We start from the raw sequence: 20256 nt of genomic DNA, 5'->3' as shown, positions 1-20256 counted from the left end.
GTATTTTAAAAAAGATCGAAGGTTGAGGGATCATGTTTAATGCTAATTAAATACCGACCGGGCAGTAATAAAGTTATAAGCAATACTTATGTATATGATTCGATCTATGGAAAGGGGTTTTGGCCCCTAACTCCAAATTTTGGGGATTTTTTGGAAATTATGAAAATGCACTTTTTGTATACTCGAGCAGACCTACAACTTGATGTATAGATCGCAAGAAGCATACTTAAACTTTTTTTATTTTGTCAGAGTTTTGTTTATAAGTTCTTTTATATCAGTAATAAAAATAATTAAATGAATGGTGTTTTGTATTTGTTTTCAAAGTTTTATATCGAATTATGTTGGTGTACATTGTATATGTACATCCAATTTTTCTATAAAATGAAATTTTTAGCCTTTGCTTTAATGGAATATACATATATAACATTCGTAAAAGCAAAAAAAAAACTTAAATAAAATTATTTAAGTAGGTACGTTGTTCGTAATAAAAATTGTAAATGCTTCGAATATTTTTAAACGTCCGGGAGCCCTGAAATGGTGAAATTTGCGGGGCAGATAATTTCTTTAGGTTCCAACTTTTAATTTGGACACACAACTAAGTTCAAATTTTTAGTTCGGACACACCTTCATTGAGCCAGATAATTTGTGCGATTAATTTGAGCAAGATAACTTGCTTAGCTTGGACACTACCAATGATGAAGACTATTTCAAAGATAGATGGCGCTGCTTAATCATGTAGCTAGGTAGTGCCAAATTATGTAAAACGCGGGGAAAGGACTCAATTTTTCTATTCTAAATCAAAGTTAGTATTTTATCACGGCGTTCACACCCCCACTAAATCAGAGTAGCGACAAAATTCTGTCAGAAAAAATCGTCCCATTAAACAGGCCTTTGGGCACCGCCCACCATTTTTTTTTGTGATAGCTGCATGTGTTTTGTGCACGCTCTTTCACGAAGACTTGTACAATCTAAATTTTGAACAAAAATTGATTTAGTAATATATGGAGTACAAAAAATTTTTCAATTTTAGACGTGAACCTATTCGCGAATATTAAATAATTGATGAAATATTTTAAGGAATACATCTTTAATTGGATTGATTCACCCTATACAAATATCAGTTAATCATTTTTTTTTGGCAATACATAGCATTTCCATTTTCTGCGGGAAAAAGGTGAATAGTCAATATTTAGGCGGGAAAAAATAATAATAGGAACAAACGAAACATGTTTGTGATATTGCTGCATGCAATGCGTCATTGCAAACTAACCCTGTTTTGATCTCTAGAAAAATGAAAACGGAATTATATTTATGTGACAAGCCAAACAATATCCCAGAGATTGACAGATGCCACACTTCTTGTCAAAAACTCTAGCAAGGTACCTTACGGGGCATTCAAAACGAGAACAACAGACAACTTCAACAAGCAGGTATAGTTTCTATTATTTTTCCAACCAGCGTTGCGGTTTTGATACACTTTTTGTAAAATTTCGTACTTTGATACTTTTTTATTATGGAATACCCAATTTTTAACCGTTTTCCTAATTGCTATAAATTGCTTGTAAAATCCGGTAGTCGCAGGGACTTATTTTAATAGTTATTTTTCTTGTGACCCGAAAAGGCCCGTGTAAAAAAATAGTCCTAGGTGAAAGTTTACCCTGGATATCCACAGTTTTTCATGACGAATCATGTATCCTTTCTTTTTTTCGGGATTTTTTTTAAGTCCACAAATAAAAGTAAAATCTGGACATTTATTTTATAAGTCCGAAAACAAAAGTTGAATCCGGAATTTATTTTTTAAGGACGAATAAAGGTGCCACCCTATCACTGTAGAACGGCTCGTCCAAAAAATTTTTTACCACTCGATTCTACCTAATATCGGGAATTAAAACCTGTAGAGATACTTCAAAATTTTTGTTAGTTATAATAAAAAATTTTCATTGATATACCATAACTGACTCTCATAGTCCTATTCTTATCCTTTCCACAGTAAGCTTGCACCTGTTTTTTGGCAATAAAGATTGGTTCAATTGAGATATTGCGTTGAAATTTGATACACCGCTTTCTGGTGAAACAGAAGGTTTCTGTATGAAAAAAAAAAAAATCGTTGTATTTGGGTGAGCCCTTCCACAATTATAGAGCTTTTTATAAACTTTTATTAGACTAAAAAATTAAAAGTCCGGAAATGATTTTTCTTTTATGGTAAAAGCAATAACAGTTTGCGTACCTGTTTACAAATTAATATTTTTTTTCTTTTATGTTAGATCACAAAAAATTACGAAAAAGTCCAGAAGTGTATTTTTATGCCAATACTCAGATTTCTTTGTTGAAACAAATTATGACAACAAAATATAAATGCATTTTACTAAAATGAATACCGATTTCATTTAACTATCTTGTATTATTCTTTCTTAAGAGCGGTACGCAGATCACAAGAAAGTAAAAATTCCTTAATAAAAACGCTCAAGAAATGCTCAAGAAAATTCCTTGTGGTAAATTTTCTTGAGGTAGTATGCAGTTTACAAGAAATTTAGTACGATACTTTACTACTATTTTTCCATCAAATTTGCATACGACAACACGGGTTTCCGCAAGAAAAATGTCAAGTGCCATATATTTCTTGAAGAAAAAAGGTAAACAAACTGGAAAAATTAGGTAAGCACATGGTTTTATAATTTTTCTGCAATAAATAATTATTATTTTATTTCTGAAATGGAAATAACAATAGTTGCAGCACCAAAAAGCGCATAGTGAGTTTCACGGCGGAGGAGAAACGGGCACTTATAATGGAAGTGACATTCTTTACATTCCTTTTGTTTATGTGCTCTTCTTCTTGCTTGTTTCACTATTCACCGTGGATTTTTAAAAGTCAAAATTACTTCCATACTACTATTTTTCACCCAAGAAAAAAGGCTAAATTTGTCTTGGGCAATTACTTGCGATCTGCGTACCGCTCTTTAAAGAAAAATATTACTGATTAACTTTATCTGTTTGGAAATTGATAAATTTTTTTCCAAGCTCGCAGCAACACTGTTCCTATTATACGGAGCTTAAAAGAACTACCCTTTGTTATTTTTTGGCACCGATGCTTTAACATGGCGACATCTATTATGGAACGTTCATTTGGAGTGTGCCCAAACTAAACGAAATTATATGACTCAAAAATTGAGTTATCTGGTTGAAGTCGTTGTTGTTGCATTTACATCGAAAATGATCTTTCTGGCACCACGAAATAGCAAAACTATTTCAAATGCAGCAATCAGAAAAAACGGTGACCTGATTTCGTTCGTTTATTTGTTAGTTCGAGTGCAGTGCTTAAACGTATGTAAAATGTTTCAATCAAAATTAGGTCGTCGCCCAAAAATAAGGAAGGATGATTTCCTTAATATATGTGAAAAATACAAAGAAAATATTCTGTCAAACGAAAATAAAAGGGTGGTGTCAAAAGTAAACCCTATATGGGAAGTTATCGCAAGAGAATTGAACGTCGATGTCAAAGCATCGACTGTTTATGTTAAAGTGTCTGAGAATAGTTTTGGGGTGTTGGATATTTTTCGCGGAACAACTGTACGCAGTGAAATGCAAAAAACTAGTTCTGATGGTAAGTGAAAAAATGCTTTCATTAAGGACCTTATTCTGAACGTTGCCGGCAAATTGAAACCGGAGTATTATGTAACTGAAAATCGTTACCAGTGCTAAGAATAAAAAGAAAATGTGAACAAAATTTAGCATAAACAAGTGCTTATATTGTTTTTCAATTCTTATGCACGAGTATGGATCCACAATTTGTTGGTTCAAACAAATAGTAATTAAACACGTGCAATTTTGCGTGGTAACAAAACGTTACCACCTATAGTGCAGGTAACGTTTCTATCCAAAATCATAATACGAAAAATTTCTTGTAATTTTGTAACTGGTAAGACGATTGTTGTTACCAGATTATAATAAAGGCGAAGTTGTTTTAGAACTCTTCAACACTGTGAACACTGTGATAAAATAAACTTTGATTTTGAAGAAGAAAATTGAGTCCTTTCCCCGCGTTTTACATAATTTGGCACTAAATAGCTACATGATTAAGCAGCGCCATCTATCTTTGAAATAGTCTTCATCATTGGTAGTGTCAAAACTAAGCAAGTTATTTTGCTCAAATTATCTCGCACAATTTATCTGGCTCAATGAAGGTGTGTCCGAACTAAAAATTAGAACTTAGTTGTGTGTCCAAATTAAAAGTTGGAACCTAAAGAAATTATCTGCCCCGCAAATTTCACCATTTCAGGGCTCCCGGACGTTTAAAAATATTCGAAGCATTTACAATTTTTATTACGAACAACGTACTTACTTAAATAATTTTATTTGAGTTTTTTTTAGCATTTACGAATGTTATATATGTATATTCCATTAAAACAAAGGCTAAAAATTTCATTTTATAGAAAAATTAGATGTACATATACAATGTACACCAAGTTAATTCGATATAAAACTTTGAAAACAAATACAAAACACCATTCATTTAATTATTTTTATTACTGATATAAAAGAAATTATAAATAAAACTGTGACAAAAAAAAAAAGTTTAAGTATGCTTCTTGCGATCTATACATCAAGTTGTAGGTCTGCTCGAGTATACAAAAAGTGCATTTTCATAATTTCCAAAAAATCCCCAAAATTTAGAGTTAGGGGCCAAAACCCCCTTTCCATAGATCGAATCATATACATAAGTATTGCTTATAACTTTATTACTGCCCGGTCGGTATTTAATTAGCATTAAACGTGATCCCCAACCTTCGATATTTTTTAAAATACAAGGGTAATAGATTTAAATAACCGATACTAAATTAGTAATAAATGTTGTGCAGTTTAGTACGGTCTCGTTTTTTGATGGTGCATATGGGTTGGGCTTTCTTAAACTTAAACTAGCCCAACGCTCGATATTTTTTAAAATACAAGGGTAATAAATTGATATTAACTAAATTAGTAATAAATATAGTGCAATTTAGTACGGTCTCGTTTTTTGATTGTGCATATGGGTTGGGATGGCTTAAACTTAAGCTAGCCCAACCCTCGATATTTTTTAAAATACAAGGGTAATAAATTTAATTAACCGGTACTAAATTAGTAATAAATGTTGTGCAGTTTAGTACGGTCTCGTTTTTTGATTGTGCATATGGCTTGGGCTGGCTTAAACTTAAGCTAGCCCAACCCTCGATATTTTTTAAAATACAAGGGTAATAAATTTAATTAACCGGTACTAAATTAGTAATAAATGTTGTGCAATTTAGTACGGTCTCGTTTTTTGATTGGGCTAGCTTAAGAGACCTCACTTTGCAACAAATATATAGCAACACGAAGAGTAAGATCGGGAAATACGATAAATCCGACGTTATATACACAATTAAATGTAACGGTGACGGATCTCAGGTACCTTGCCCTAAGGTATATATTGGGACCACTAAATCCAGACTAAAAACGAGGATTTACGCGTACAAATGCAATATTAATCACTATAATGACAACCAAACAGCTCTTTCTCAGCATTGTAAAACTTTGGGACACTCTCCAGATTTTGATGATGTAAAAATTGTACAAAAATCACATTACAATAAACGCTACATTTTAGAGATGTTGTATATTATCGGCACTCACAACGAAAATCGCATGAATTTCAAGTCCGACACTTACGGTGGAGTTGCCCACGCATACAGACAGTTGATAACGCAGAACAGTAACCAGAAATGCTGATAGTGCCATCAATTCGTGTTTATCCTCATCTTCGTCTTGTATTATACTTATTTATATGGAAGATTCTCTTATACATATATATTTACATATGTATGCATTTTACCATCTCATGTATTGTTGTTTATACCAAATTTTGTTTACCATAGCGGTGTTTCCTTTTGTTTGTTTACCTTTTTTGTGTTCATATTCCTCTTTTATTAACTTTAAATATTAAGTTAGTCGATTAGGTGAAGTCAAGAATGTAGGTATATGATTATATACATTTGTGCAATTTGGTTTTATGTGTTTATTTATTAATATTATAACATTTTTTCCGTCCTGAAGATGATTTCAAATTGAAATCGAAATATCGACCTAAATATATACAAGTGTGTGTATTTTATTTGATGTGTGGCCTAGAGCTCGTTTAAGATTATTAAAATTTGGAAACAATTTTTAAAATGGGCGTGACACCGCCTACTTATGATAAAATCAATTTTACAAATATTATTAATCATAAATCAAAAATCGTTAAACTTATCGTAACAAAATTCGGCAGAGAGGTTGCCTATACTATAAGGAATGCTTTGAAGAAAAATTAACGAAATCGGTTAATGAACACACCCACTTTCATATAAAAGATTTTTAAAAGGGTCGTGGACGAATAAAATAAGCTATATCTTTGCAAAAAAGAGCTTTATATCAATGGTATTTCATTTCCCAAGTGGGTTTATAACAATAAATAGGAAAAACATCAAATTTAAAAAAATGGGCGTGGCACCGTCCCTTTTATGAAAAGGCAATTTTCTATGTTTCGGGAGCCATAACTCGAAGAAAAATTAACGGATCGTAATAAAATTGGTACACAAATTTTCCCTATAGCAGGAAATATTTCTAGGAAAAATGGACGAAATCGGTTAAAGACCACGCCCACTTTTATATAAAAGATTTTTAAAAGGGTCGTAGACGAAAATAATAAGATATATCATAGCGAAAAAGAGCATTGTGTCAATAGAACTTTACTTCTTCTTAGAAGAAATAGTTCTGATTTCTCAAATCCATATAGATTAAAGTTGCTTTACACCACTTTCGTACGTCCCCTTCTGGAGTATGCAGCCTTTATATGGCGTCCATTTCATCAATTTAGAATAGACAGGATAGAACGTGTTCAAAAAGTGTTTCTTAAATACGCTTTGCTTTGCCTTCGCTTCACGGAACCAGTTCCTTCCTACAGGTCTCGATCATTGTTAATAAATCTTAAATCTTTAGAAAAAAGAAGGTCTGTCCTCTCGTTAACTTTTGTTTTTGGCATTATACAAGGAACTGTTGACTGTACTTATCTTCTGGAGCGCATTTATCTTAAAGTCCCGCAAAGGACACTGCGATTTTCAAATATTTTTTATTGCGAAAACTTTAAGACAAACTATCTTCGGAACGCCCCTTTGTCAAGGGCTGTTAATGAATTCAATATAATCTCTAATTCTATCGATATTGATTTTTCGGTCTCGAAATCATATTTTCTTTATACTTTAAATTTAATACAATCTATTAATTTACTAAATTTTATTTACTCATAGTCTGTAAGAGTGCTTTTCATGTTCGTAGACTAATTCAAATAAATAAATAAATAAATAAATTGGAAAACACTAAAATTTTTGAAAATTTGTGTGGCACCGCCCCTTTTATGACTAAGCAATTTTCTATGTTTCGGAGCATAACTCGAAGAAAAATTAACATATCGTAATAAAATTGTGTACACATATTTTCCTTATAGCAGAAAATATTTCTAGTAAAAATGGACGGGATCGGTTAAAGACCACGACAACTTAGATATAAAACAAGTTTAAAAGGGTCGTAGACTAGAATAATAAGCTATAACTTAGCAAAAAAATAGTTTTGAATCAATGATATTTCACTTATCATGTTTTATTGTAAGAGTAAATGGGGGGACATTTTTTTTAAACGGGCGGTGCCACGTGTTATTTAGAAAAGTAATTTATCTGAAATTAAATGTACAATTGAAGCTCACGCTGAGTATATAATGTTCGGTTACACCCGAACTTAGACATCTTTACTTGTTAAAATAATATTTCTCTGTCCATAAAAAGGGGAAACAATAAACCATTTTATTTCCACATCATTTAGTTTTCGTTACACGGTGGACCTTATTTTGGATTCGCACATATAATATTTACTTAAATGGCGCTAAACCGTTTAATCGGTTATGGCCGTCCAAAAAGGCGCACCTGTCGCTTCCTCGCTCAGCCATCTGGCGCCAATTGATCACACCAAGGGAGTTTAAATTTACCTGATTTTTTGCCGGCACAAGTTCTAAAAGTGTTTGGAGCGGAGACTCACAGTGCAAGTCGACTCCAACCCTGAGCTTTTTCAGAAGTGTACCTTTAAAATAAACCGGTGAGTCACACTTTGGCGAGGGTTGCAACTTAATTGAACGCTCATTGGCCCATGTTATTATCCAAACTAAGTCACAGTTGCAAACTAAGGGATTATTAGATACATCTCTGCAAAGATTAAATGTTGGCAATTAACGGTATGATATACTTGTTTTGAAAACTATTTTTCTACTTACAAATGCTTCAAATATGGCATGGATTCGAATGATCCGAAATAAATATGTCGAATAGCATTGCTGCTCAATTTCAAACGTTCCAGGTTGGGTAAAGCTTTTGAGAATGTCTCTTTGTCAATTTTGCGCAACATATTAGAGGACAAATCTAGTCGCTTTAACTGGGTCAAGTTCTGAAAATCTTCGCTCTGAAGACTTGTGAAAGCATTCTTGCTCAAATCACTGGAATTAAATTATAATTAATTATATAATTGTTATAGAGGATTGGGTTTCAATGAATACGTGTGAACTTTATTATTACAACTTATAAAATATGATATACTAAAAACCATAACAACAAGGAAGGTATCAGTTCATTTTTAAAATTAACTATGATATACTTACATAATTGGCGCTTAACTGTTTAAACGGTTCCTATGATATGGCTTTCGTTAATATAGCAATTAAAAGCAGAGGTGAAATCAAATATAAAAGTTAAATTACTCATTCACAATGAAGATATTGCAATAACACTGTGTGAAAAAATTAAACAAAAAATGTATATATTTTTTACATAACAGATGTGGAGAATATAAAAACTGCATATTCAGAAATTCCAATAGAGCATCAAAATTTGGAGTTAGGAACCAAATTTTGTTTTTAAAAGCCTGCAGTTGTAACAAATCCTTTAAAACTCGTCTGATATATTTCACTTTGATCACGTCTAACCCGCAAATATATTGTGGCGAATAACTTTTAGCAGTTTCGATACGTCACCATAATAATGTATTCAGAGAATATGAGATAGAGATAGATGAGAGAAGTAAATAAATAAATAAAGTCTAGACCCTGGAAGACATAGGCGGACGAGGCAACAGTGATGGAATCGGTTTGATTTAACACGCTTAAAGGTTAAGTACGCGAATACATTTGTGAAGATCTACTATCATAGTAGAGCTGTTGATAAAGGTCATTTTATATACAGAAGTGATTTGAACATAGTAGTTGGCGCAGAATAAAGGAGAATACTTAAGATTCGTTACAAACATAACAAAATTCCAAAATGAAATCAATAAAAAGGAAACCTTAACCTAAGGATATTTGAGGTTCATACCGCGTAGGTAACATAATTCAATTGTTCCTAAATAATATAATATACATATATGGGAACCTCCTGGATTACGGACGCGACATTCGCACGCATTAAAACCTGCATAGAAAGTGTGGATGACAAAACTTTTCCGCAAAAAAATCGTATATTAAAGTAATACTTGCATTAGAAAGCTTTATTTATAAGAATTTATTCGTTTCCACGTTGGCACGTTAAGAAATTTGCAATTATGGGAATGCCAGTAATTCCTGGATATGATCTTCGAAACAATCAAAATCAACGTACGAAGTTTTATTTATTTATTTATTTATAAGTCTACAAATTTAACAATTAATCAGACTAAATATAGTACGGATTACAGATAAATTACAGAAGCATACAAATTGAACAAAATTATATTATAAAATATGTACATATATAAATTATTAAATCAGTTGTCGGGATGGACTGTGATGCCGAGCAACGGGAATTGATTATTAGTGCTGTCGGCATGGACGTGATTTCGAGCAGCTGATGTATATTTGACACATAACCAGTAGGGCTGTGATGTGTGGGAGGTTGGAAAAGACGTGATTCCAAGCCACCCGTCCAAGGTTAGTGGAGCTGGTGATAAGACGTGATTTCGAGCAGCTGATGTATATTTGACACACAACAAGTAGGGCTGCGATGTGTGGGAGGTTGGAAAGGACGTGATTGCAAGCCACCCGCCCAAAGTTACTGGAGCTCATGATAAGAGTGGGAGGTTGGAAAGGACGTGATTCCAAGCCACCCACCCAAATCATTGCGTATTTAATGTAGTCAGCAGATAGTTTTTTATTACGTAGAGTGCGTCACACGTATCAATGTTTTTGCAGTGCTTATTGAAGTCAGTACACAGACAACGAAGAGGTTCGTGCATTTCAAAATTCGATCTGCATGTGCTTATATGAAGCGGTTGAAAATGTCTAGATGGTCGAAAGGGAACATTAAATAAAATTTCACCCAGCAGAAAAGGGCTATTTACCATCCCTCTAACAAGTTTTACTACGACGCTGTAACGTAGGGAGCTGAATAAGTTTTAAACAGCAGGAGTAGGGAGGGGTCCCATCGTAAGTCCCTTAGCGCAAAAATCAGGAATTGCTAATGACTTGGTTAATTGTGTAATCGTCAATCATATATTCGTAGGATTGGTATGACTCCCTTGTAAAGCACATGAACTTGCACTTCGGCAGGTTTAGTGACATAACATTTACACTACACCATTCGACTAGGCTATTCAGATCCGATTGTAGATTTGATCTATCCACAGGTGAGCGGATAGGCATAAGAAGTTTGACATCATCAGCGTACATTAGCGCCTTGCAGTGCTTCTTGAGGAACACCAGAAGTAACATTTATAGCTTCTGACCTACAGTTATTAAATATAACTGTTTGTTTTCTATCCATCAAGTATGAAGATATCCAAGATAGAAGCAAGGGCGGGAAGCCAATACGATCGTGTTTGAACAGAAGAAGTGAATGGGAAACTTTATCAAAAGCTTTACTAAAATCAGTATAAATTACATCAATTTCGCAATTAACCTTAATTCCGTTCATCACATGAGTTGTGAACTCAAGCAAGTTAGTCATGATATATTCACCCGAGCAAAAACCATGTTGAGACAAGTCATGGATTGAGAATACCCTATGATCTAGTTGCTTTGTGACGATCGTTTCAAAAAGTTTGGGTATAGTACTAAGCTTTGCTATTCCTCGATAATTTAAAACGCATGATCTATTCCCATTTTTGTAAAGTGGTATTATAAAAGACTCTTTCCACTTTCTGGGAAATATCCCTAGCTTTAGGGATGCGTTAAAAAGCCATGTAAGAGGTTTATACAGGAATTCAGCACACGTTTTTAGCACAAGAGATGGAATTTCATCAGGACCGCTAGAATAGGACATTTTTAGGCCTTCCAGATGTCTTAGTACGTCTTCCGTATGAATATGCGGAACACATGCTGAATTAAGCGAGGACAGTTTGAATGGATAGTTCAATGGCGGGGAGTCATAGGCAGTGAGTAATTAGATTTAAAGAAGGTGGCAAACATATTGGCAATTTCATTTCATTCATTGACTTAGGTCGTTAAACTTCATTACGGTTGGAAACCTCTTAATTTTTCTTTTCGAGTTGACGAAAGAATAAAACGACTTTGGATTAGAGGAAATTTTATGCTTAATCTTTTTTAAGTAATCCGCATAACATCTTCTCTGTATCCTATTGTACATGTGGCGCAGAATAGAGTTTGCCGCATAGTCACTTCTTGATCCGGATAATTTGAATCTCTTAAAAGAACGCGTTTTTCGATTTGTAAGATATTTGAGCTCTTTAGAGCTCCAAGCAGAAGTTGGAATTGCTGAAGAGAAGTTAGATATAGGTACGCATTTGTGAAATATCGCATACAAAACATTGTTAAAGCGCGTACAACTCCATTCGACATCTCCATCGTAGGCGAGCCACGAAATTTTGGAAACCACCTCAATAAGCACAGACAGATTAGCCTTCCTGAAAGGAAACCGGCCAGAAGACACATTCCTAATAGTTCTACTCTCCGGTGCATGGAGATAATCCAAGTATAAAGCCAAAGCCGGATGGTTTACATCTTCGGGCAGAACTTTTGGATCGCATCGACTCACTGAACAATTCGACGAGTCATCTGAAAAAATTAAGTCTAAGCATTTACCAAAGTCATTATGAATCCTATTCAGTTGATTGAGGTCAATATCTGTAAAGGCATTTAGAAATTCGTAGAATATATCGCGAGATGATGTGGGAACTAACAAACCATCAATAATATTCCAAGACACACAAGGCGAATTAAAATCACCAGCCACAATGGCAGAATCAACAGACCTAGCCAAAGAGAATACCAAGCTCACCAGGGAAGCATGTAATATATATATATAGAAATATCTGACTGGGGCTACAAAATATTTGTAAATAGAAGAAAGTTTTATTCCCACGCAAAGGAACTCAACATCGTTAGAGTCTACGAAATACATTTCCTCCGCAGAGAACCTGGTATGCACGGCAATCAACACGCCACCGCCCACTCTGTTTAGACGATCTTTCCTAAAGATTTCATAAGAATCCGATAAAATTTCAGAATTAAACACCGATGGATTCAGCCATGTCTCGGTAAGAATCAGAACTTTGTAACTGAAGTCATAACTTTGTACGAAAACGTCCACTAATTTAGTATTAAGACGCCTAACATTCTGATAATAAATACAGAGAGTGGTATTGTCTGACAAATTTAGAGGCAATTGCTCGTTAAGACAATTGTTTAGGATTTTCTCTGGGCTTCGGAAAAAAACGGAAGGGTTTAATAGTTACGTTGGTAGGCCACAGCGCACCGTTAAAAAGTTTTCTGTAGTCAGATGCAAACACACGAATTTTAAATGAAACTCTCACCAGAGAGTTTACATCGACGCATATATATAATATCTATATATGATATCTATATCAATACCTTCCTATTTTCCTAATGGGCAAATTTTCTGTCAATCATTATTTGCTGAAACTGTGCAAATGTATGTTCTGCGCATGCGCGGGCTTTGTTAGTGTTAGTGAATTGTAGCAGCGTGTGTAAAAAAAGTATTAAAGGGATCACAACGGGTCACTGCCCCCTTTACCCAACTTCTGCATACTAATTGTTATAAAATCTCAGTTTAGTCGATTAAACAATGAAAAGGCCAACAAATACAATAAAAGGCTTGATGTATTTATTATTTAAACATGGGCTGCAGCCATACAAAGTATATTATTTACATAAATAGGAAAAAAAACAAGGCGAAGAATTCATATTTTTGAAATGAAAAAAATTCAAATATACATGTATAAAAATATACTTATACATACATCCCAACAAGCATTTCTTTAAACGTTTTCAAAAATAATTTTAAGTAAATTAGCTTGAAAGAACGAGTTTTCAAAATTTTACTTATTTTGAGTTTTTTAATGAAGTAAACAAAATATGAATACTGGGCTGGCTGCTATTGGTGTTGAAATAATATCAAGTTTGTAAATTTTTTTTTAACATACTCTTTTTCGTGAGAGTTGGCATTATTTGCCTTTTATGTCGCTTTTTGGTCACTAAGGGCTCATTTATATACGTATATCTGCACCCTCAGCACGAATCGGTAATTCTATTCTGCAGAGTTCTTAAAACAATAAAAATTTTATAATACTAATGGAAAACAAAAGCTTACTTTTTCATTTGGAGAACGAAATAGCATAATGTACAATATTGATAGAAGCAAGACGGCTTGTTGTTGTGGCGGCCACCGTGGTGTGATGGTAGCGTGCTCCGCCTATCACACCGTATGCCCTGGGTTCAACTCCCGGGCAAAGCAACATCAAAATTTTAGAAATAAGATTTTTCAATTAGAAGAAAATTTTTCTAAGCGGGGTCGCCCCTCGGCAGTGTCTGGCAAGCGCTCCGATTGTATTTCTGCCATGAAAAGCTCTCAGTGAAAACTCATCTGCCTTGCAGATGCCGTTCGGAGTCGGCATAAAACATGTAGGTCCCGTCCGGCCAATTTGTAGGGAAGAATCAAGAGGAGCACGACGCAAATTGGAAGAGAAGCTCGGCCTTAGATCTCTTCGGAGGTTATCGCGCCTTACATTTATTTATTTATTTTTTTTTTTAAGACGGCTTGTTGAAATATACATATATTTAAGCCCCTTTTTTCCAAAAATTTAACGGCAGCCTTGAGATTTTGTCTCCTTCTCTCGTTGTACATCTGTACTGTAATGTTTAACAGACTGCATAGTTCAGTAGTAGTGATATAGAAGTATTACATATATGCATCGACGTCTCTCTTAGTTAACTTGAAATAAGCTAATTTTGAGGAAGCAATGTCAAAGTGAAAAGAAATGTATTTAGCAAGACTCTCTTCAGTAACTGACGGCCTAAAATATGAGACATGGATCCACTTATATTTCACAAACACATCCAAATCAGCATTTTCACTAATGCCACTAACAAAAGCACGCAAATTACGATTTAACTCTTTTCCTGCATTCGTTACATGTTTGTGTAGCGATGTGTTATTCGGCGGCTCAGCTGCGTTGTTAGCAGCGCTAGCAGCGACATGAGCAAAAGAATGGGAAGTTGCAGAGTACGATGTCGCAGTATTAGTTGTCGTAATGTTAGCAACAACTGTGGTGTAGAGTTGATAACACTACGACTAACATTGACTGTATATTGCGCAGCTGCAATTGAATCTGATTTATTTGCTGGTTTTGCAATATTATTGTTTTTTTGCAGTGGGTGGGTGTTGAAGTAGACGCCTTTGTGTTTTTATTATTATTTTTAGTTGGTGGTGTAGATGTAGACGTTGTGTTAGATTTATGTGAGGATATAGCAGGCAACGTTGTATGTGTAGATGATTTAGATGTAGAGGCGGTTGAGAGACACTTTTTTGTTGTAGTATTGTTAGATAGCGTATTTGACGATTGCATTTGTTTATTTGCTGCAGGTGTTAATGTTGTTGTAGATATAGATGTTGGAAGCGCATTAACAGTAGAAGTAGAAGTGGAAGACGAAGAAGATAAAGTTGAAGCAATGCCAATGTTGGCACAGAGAGACGATGAATTTGTTTGAGTGCCAACGGTATACGGGTTAGTCGGCATACATTCAAAAGGAGATTGAGAGAATTCCGTGCCTTGAGGGGTAGCGGGAAATTCCATAAGATTGTTTGACAAAGGGTTATTAGTATTGTTGTTGGATATCATAGAAATAGGAGAGATAAATAATGCGCTATTTCTGGCGCCACGCTATTTTTGGCGCAAGAAGATTCAGCAGCAAGAACTTTGTTGTTGGATGACTGCAAAGATGCCATTAATTGGATTTTTAGTTCGTCGAGCTGTTTAGACAGATTATCGAGTTTGCTGTCAAAAGCGCTCGACACTATTTCAAACCCTTGCTTTTGGCCAAATATCGCGTCTAAAGCTTTACCGAGCTTATCCGGCATGTCCACGCATTCTTCACAAAAATACAGCAAGTGAAGATTGTTTTTAATTAATCTAACGTCATAATCAGAAATGCCTTAACTACAGGCTCTATGGAATGTTTTTTTGCAGAAACCATTGCACGGTATTATATCACTATCGACAGATCTCGAAAACCGTCTGTTACACTTTCCACAAAAATCGTCCATTGTAAGAAATTGAAACAAATATTAAGACGAAAACTACGAGAGCGATTAAAAAACACGTCCGCATGCAACGAAAGTCACTGACAATGTTAATAGATACATATATACATTTTTATGTATTTATATGTATTAATACGAGTGCACTAAGCGCTTCAAAGCACATATTTTGGTGGTTGTTTACACCAGCGCACAGTGTTTCGTGTAGAACAAGCTAGCTGGACAAAATTATTTTATGAGATTTTCCGTTTCATATGCAGTCATTTATTACAACTACGTAATTTTTTTCAGCCAAATGTTCTTTTTTTTATTTTTTTCCAAAATTTTACTTCATATGCATACATTTGCTTATTTCATATACAGTAACTCATGTGAATAAGTGACATAGATCCAAAAAAATTTAAAGGACTTAAGAATATTACTTTATTGTACTTAAATTGAATGGAATACAAATCTCAATACTCTAAAAAATTCTAAAAATTCGGAAAAAAAATTAAAATTTTTTATGAAAATTCGTCGAATTTTTTAAATATAATTTCGTTTTTGTTATAGATCGTGACAAATTTTCTCTTAGGATTTTTGAATTTTGACGTCTTATAAAAGCAAGTGAAATGCCTCGGTTATTATTTTTTTATTTTTTTTTTTATTTTATAAATTACTAATATATGTATATATATAATTTTTTTTTTATAAAGTTTTACTTTTTTTTGTATTTATATTTTTTTGTCTTGCTTTTTCCGTTCCAAAAAATTTCCTTTTTTTGCGATTTTCAATATTTTTCGTCATTATATTCTTTTGTATCCGAACTTCTAAATATATTTCGTTCTTATTTTATTTTTTGTTCATTCGAACTTCGACATAATAGTTTATTATTATTCCTTTTTTTCACCAAATATGCCTTTTTTATAACTTTTTGATTCCTTGTTCCCGTGTGGATGTTTCCCGAAATTTAAGATTTTTCATTTCTTCTTGACTTTTTTGTTTTTTTTTTTTTTTTTGTATACAATCAAACTTCCATATAATAAAATTTCCTTAGGTTTTTTCCCCCAAATTTATCTGTTTTTGTATAACTTTTCGGTTCACTTTAGTTGTTTCTTTGAAACTTAATCTTTTAATTTTTTGGTTTTGTTCTTATTATTGTACTGAAATATTCAAGCTTCCTACTAATTAATTTTTTTTCACTAATTAGCTTTTCTTTAAATTTTTTTGTATAATTTTTCGGTTCACTTTTATAAATAAACCTTCCTTTTTTTTTTGATAAATTTTATACAAAAATTTCGTTTTTGTAAGTTTTCAAAGTTTCACTTGTTAAAATTTAGTTTGATTTACTTTTAAAATAAAATGTTTTTCTTAGTTTGACGCGGTGCACGGCCGGGATAAACTTTTGTTTGATTAATATATAATTTTTTTCCTTTTTTTTCAAAAGAGGTTTTTTTCCATCTTTTATTCACTTGTTCACGTGTTGATAAAAATTTTGTTTCTTTTGCGAAATTTTACATAAAATATATTTTTTTTTAAATTTCACTGTAAGTTCTTGATTTTTATTAACTTTAAAAAAAATGTTGTTTTGTTAGTTTTGCACGGAAGGGATTTCAAACGTCTCCCTTGATTTTTTTTTTTTCTTTTTCCTGGACAACCGATCGTCTTACAACTCCTTCAGCAAACGACTTGTCCAACTTTTTGTAATACTTTTCCAAGTTCGGTAACCACCGCAATTAAGCCGCTGGCTCTCCAAAAAATTGTTTTCGAACTATTTTCTACTCAAACAATTGTTGGCGAGCTATTTTTCCCCGTTATTCGGCTGTTTTCGAACTATTTTCCTTTGTATAGTTTTTATATTTTTAGTCTCTTCAAACCTATAGAATTTATATTTTACTCCCATACTTCCCGCTGAGAGATTGCTCTCTCACATAATTTCTGCAACATTTTCCTACAAAACGCCCACAGTGTAAGCCCTGCTGTTATGATGCCTGTAACCATCTGTTCCCACTTCTGTTATTAGAATTTATGTTCGAAATCATTATTGTAACATTAACTTGAACTTCGAAACTGCTCATATGCTGTTAAACCACCATCTCTATTTGGACATACCTTGTTAACATACTACAGGTTTGCTATACCACCTACTAATAAACGAGAAGCATTTCCTATGGCTACCGGAAATAGAATGCTTATGACTGGCGGATATCAGTCGAACCTCACAACACAGATCATTTGCTCCTGCTGATATGAATACACAGAGAGAAAACGGTCTGAAGGCACTAGATTCATAATATTTGAGTATAAAACTACCATACCAGGGAGAGTAAAAAAATGATATCATAACTGTGACTAATTATCACAAATCTTTTGCATGATATGTTCCTACGACGTTGCCATCTAGGTCTTCCAAAAGGTAATAGCAATTTCCCTTCACGGCCTTAACCCTCGCTTTTACTCCAGTAGGTGCTAGCTTAGCATTAAAGTTTTTGATTAGATTGCTCTGTGCAAAGTTTCGACGCGTTACTATTTGACCCACTTGAAAACTTCTAATCCGACTGCGTAGATTATACGAGTTGGCGTTTCGGAGTTGAGCTTTCTCCAGATTTTTTTTATTGCTTCCAATATTAACTGAAAATTGTCGCTACGCTCCAGTTTTACCGTATTGTCACTAAGTAGATACAGATTCCGCAGAAGCTTATAATCAGCGGCGTGTGTAATCATGTGCTGTCCAAACACTGCGAAATACGGCGTATAACCTAAAGATTGGTGCAAGCTGTTTCGGAGCGCACAATTAATGCTGCTGGTAAATGCATCCCAATCTCGATGATCTTTTCGTATATAGCTTGTTAGGGCTTCGTTGATGGATCTGTTAACTCGCTCAGAGCCATTACACTGAGGGGAATAAACAGCTGTTGTGATGTGGGAAACACCATATTTTTGCAAAAAATGCTCAAACTCTTTACTTTTAAACTGGCTACCATTGTCGGTTACGACACTTTCGAGAATACCAAAAAAATCAAAAATATTCTCTTTCAAATATTCTATTATTAAATTCGATGTAAATTTCCTTACGGGCTTCAAAAATACGAACTTCGAGAGATGATCAAGTACAATTAGCAAGCCAATGTTACCCTTTTTGGAACGCGGAAATGGTCCTATCAGATACATATATAAAATTTGAAAAGGCCTCTCTGAAACAATTTGCTGACCCATTGGTGGTCTTAATGGCTTTGAGAGTGTTTTCGACATTTGACAGCTCTCGCAGTTTAGTACATATTCGCGTATCTGTATGACCATGCCGCGCCAATAGAACCGACGTCTAACACGTTCTACAGTTTTGCTATCCCGCCATGCGCTGCTGATGGTTGCTCGTGGGCAGCAGAAATCAAATTGTGACGTAATTCTGTAGGCACATATAATTTCCAAGCATTGTCATCGGTATCGCTGTTTCCAGTTGCGAATTCGGTACGATGAGTAATGTACCCATCAATGACTTAGAAGTCCGGAAAATTTGAGGACGGAAACCGAAGCTTTAACTCATCATATTCAGGCGAGTTAAAGGCATCGGAACCTAAATCAATTTCCGGTAGGACTGGCAGTTCTATTACATTAATTTCGGATTCTGGCACGTCCTCATACATTCGAGACAGGACATCCACGAGTACGTTCTCACTTCCTTTTTTGTGCTCAATTGAAGTGGAAGCCTTGCATTTTTATGGCCCACCTCGCTAGTCTCCCGCTAAGATCCCTTTGTTGCATGAGCCAACGCAAACTAGCATGATCGGCCACAACCTTGAATTCCATTCCTTCTATATACATTCTAAACTTTTTTATTGCAAGAACAACGGCTAGACACTCAAGCTCTGTCACTGAATAATTCCGCTGCGCTTTGTTCAGCTTCTGTGACATGTCTTCCTGTAGCAAACATGCTCCTACTCCTACTTGACTAGCATCAAATTGTAAAATAAAAGGTTTGTTATAGTTAGGGTGTATTAATATAGGTGCTGAAGTCAATTTTTCTTTGAGGTCCTCAAATGCTTGCTGGGCCTCTGAATTCCACACAAGCTGTTTTTTTCTTTGAGTGTAACTCGGTTAAATGAAACGTAGTTGAAGCATAATCATCGATAAATCTTCTATACCATCCGATCATGCCAAGGAGTTTCCGAAGTTGGCGTACAGTCTTTGGGGTAGGATATGTCTGAATCGCAGAAATCTTTTCTTTGTCTACCTGGAGAGATCCGTTCCCCACTACAAAACCTAAATAGTTGACATGGCTTAAACAAAATTTACTCTTTCGAATATTAATGGTCAAGCCAGCCTTTCGCAATAATGCGGAGACTTCGGACAAGTGAACCAAATGTTTATTAAATGAAGACGACACTACTAATAAATCATCCAATATATCCAAACGTGATTTTTCAAGTTATATGGTATCACTTTATGCATAAGTCTACACATAGTTTGTGGCGCTTTGCACAATCCAACAGGCATCCTTTTGAATTGGTACAGTGGCCTGTTAGGAACGGTAAAGGCAGTCTTTTCCCGTGATTGCTTTTCAAGACCAATTTGCCAAAAAGCATCTTTCAAGTCGATCTTGGAAATATAATGCATGGGAGGAAGCCTACTTAGCAATCCCTTAATAATTGGAATAGGATATGCATCATTTAACGTTACCTCGTTTAATTTGCGCGAATCTAAGCAG

At 34.3% G+C, this 20256-nt stretch overlaps 1 protein-coding gene across 1 annotated transcript in view; it reads right to left on the bottom strand.

The window, feature by feature from the left end:
• Remo (Remoulade) overlaps positions 1-20256 on the bottom strand; it is a 208148-nt gene that overhangs the window by 39231 nt on the left and 148661 nt on the right. The window contains exons 2-3 of the mRNA XM_067782380.1: positions 8309-8527; positions 8027-8240 (exon numbers count right to left, since the gene is read on the bottom strand). Coding sequence (XP_067638481.1) covers positions 8027-8240; positions 8309-8527 — 433 coding nt within the window. The remainder of the gene's footprint in view (positions 1-8026; positions 8241-8308; positions 8528-20256) is intronic.

Source organism: Eurosta solidaginis, chromosome 4 (assembly GCF_040869045.1).
Source record: "Eurosta solidaginis isolate ZX-2024a chromosome 4, ASM4086904v1, whole genome shotgun sequence".
Taxonomy (NCBI): domain Eukaryota; kingdom Metazoa; phylum Arthropoda; class Insecta; order Diptera; family Tephritidae; genus Eurosta; species Eurosta solidaginis.
Note: the sequence above shows the minus strand (reverse complement) of the source record. Positions and strands in the feature narration are given on the sequence as shown.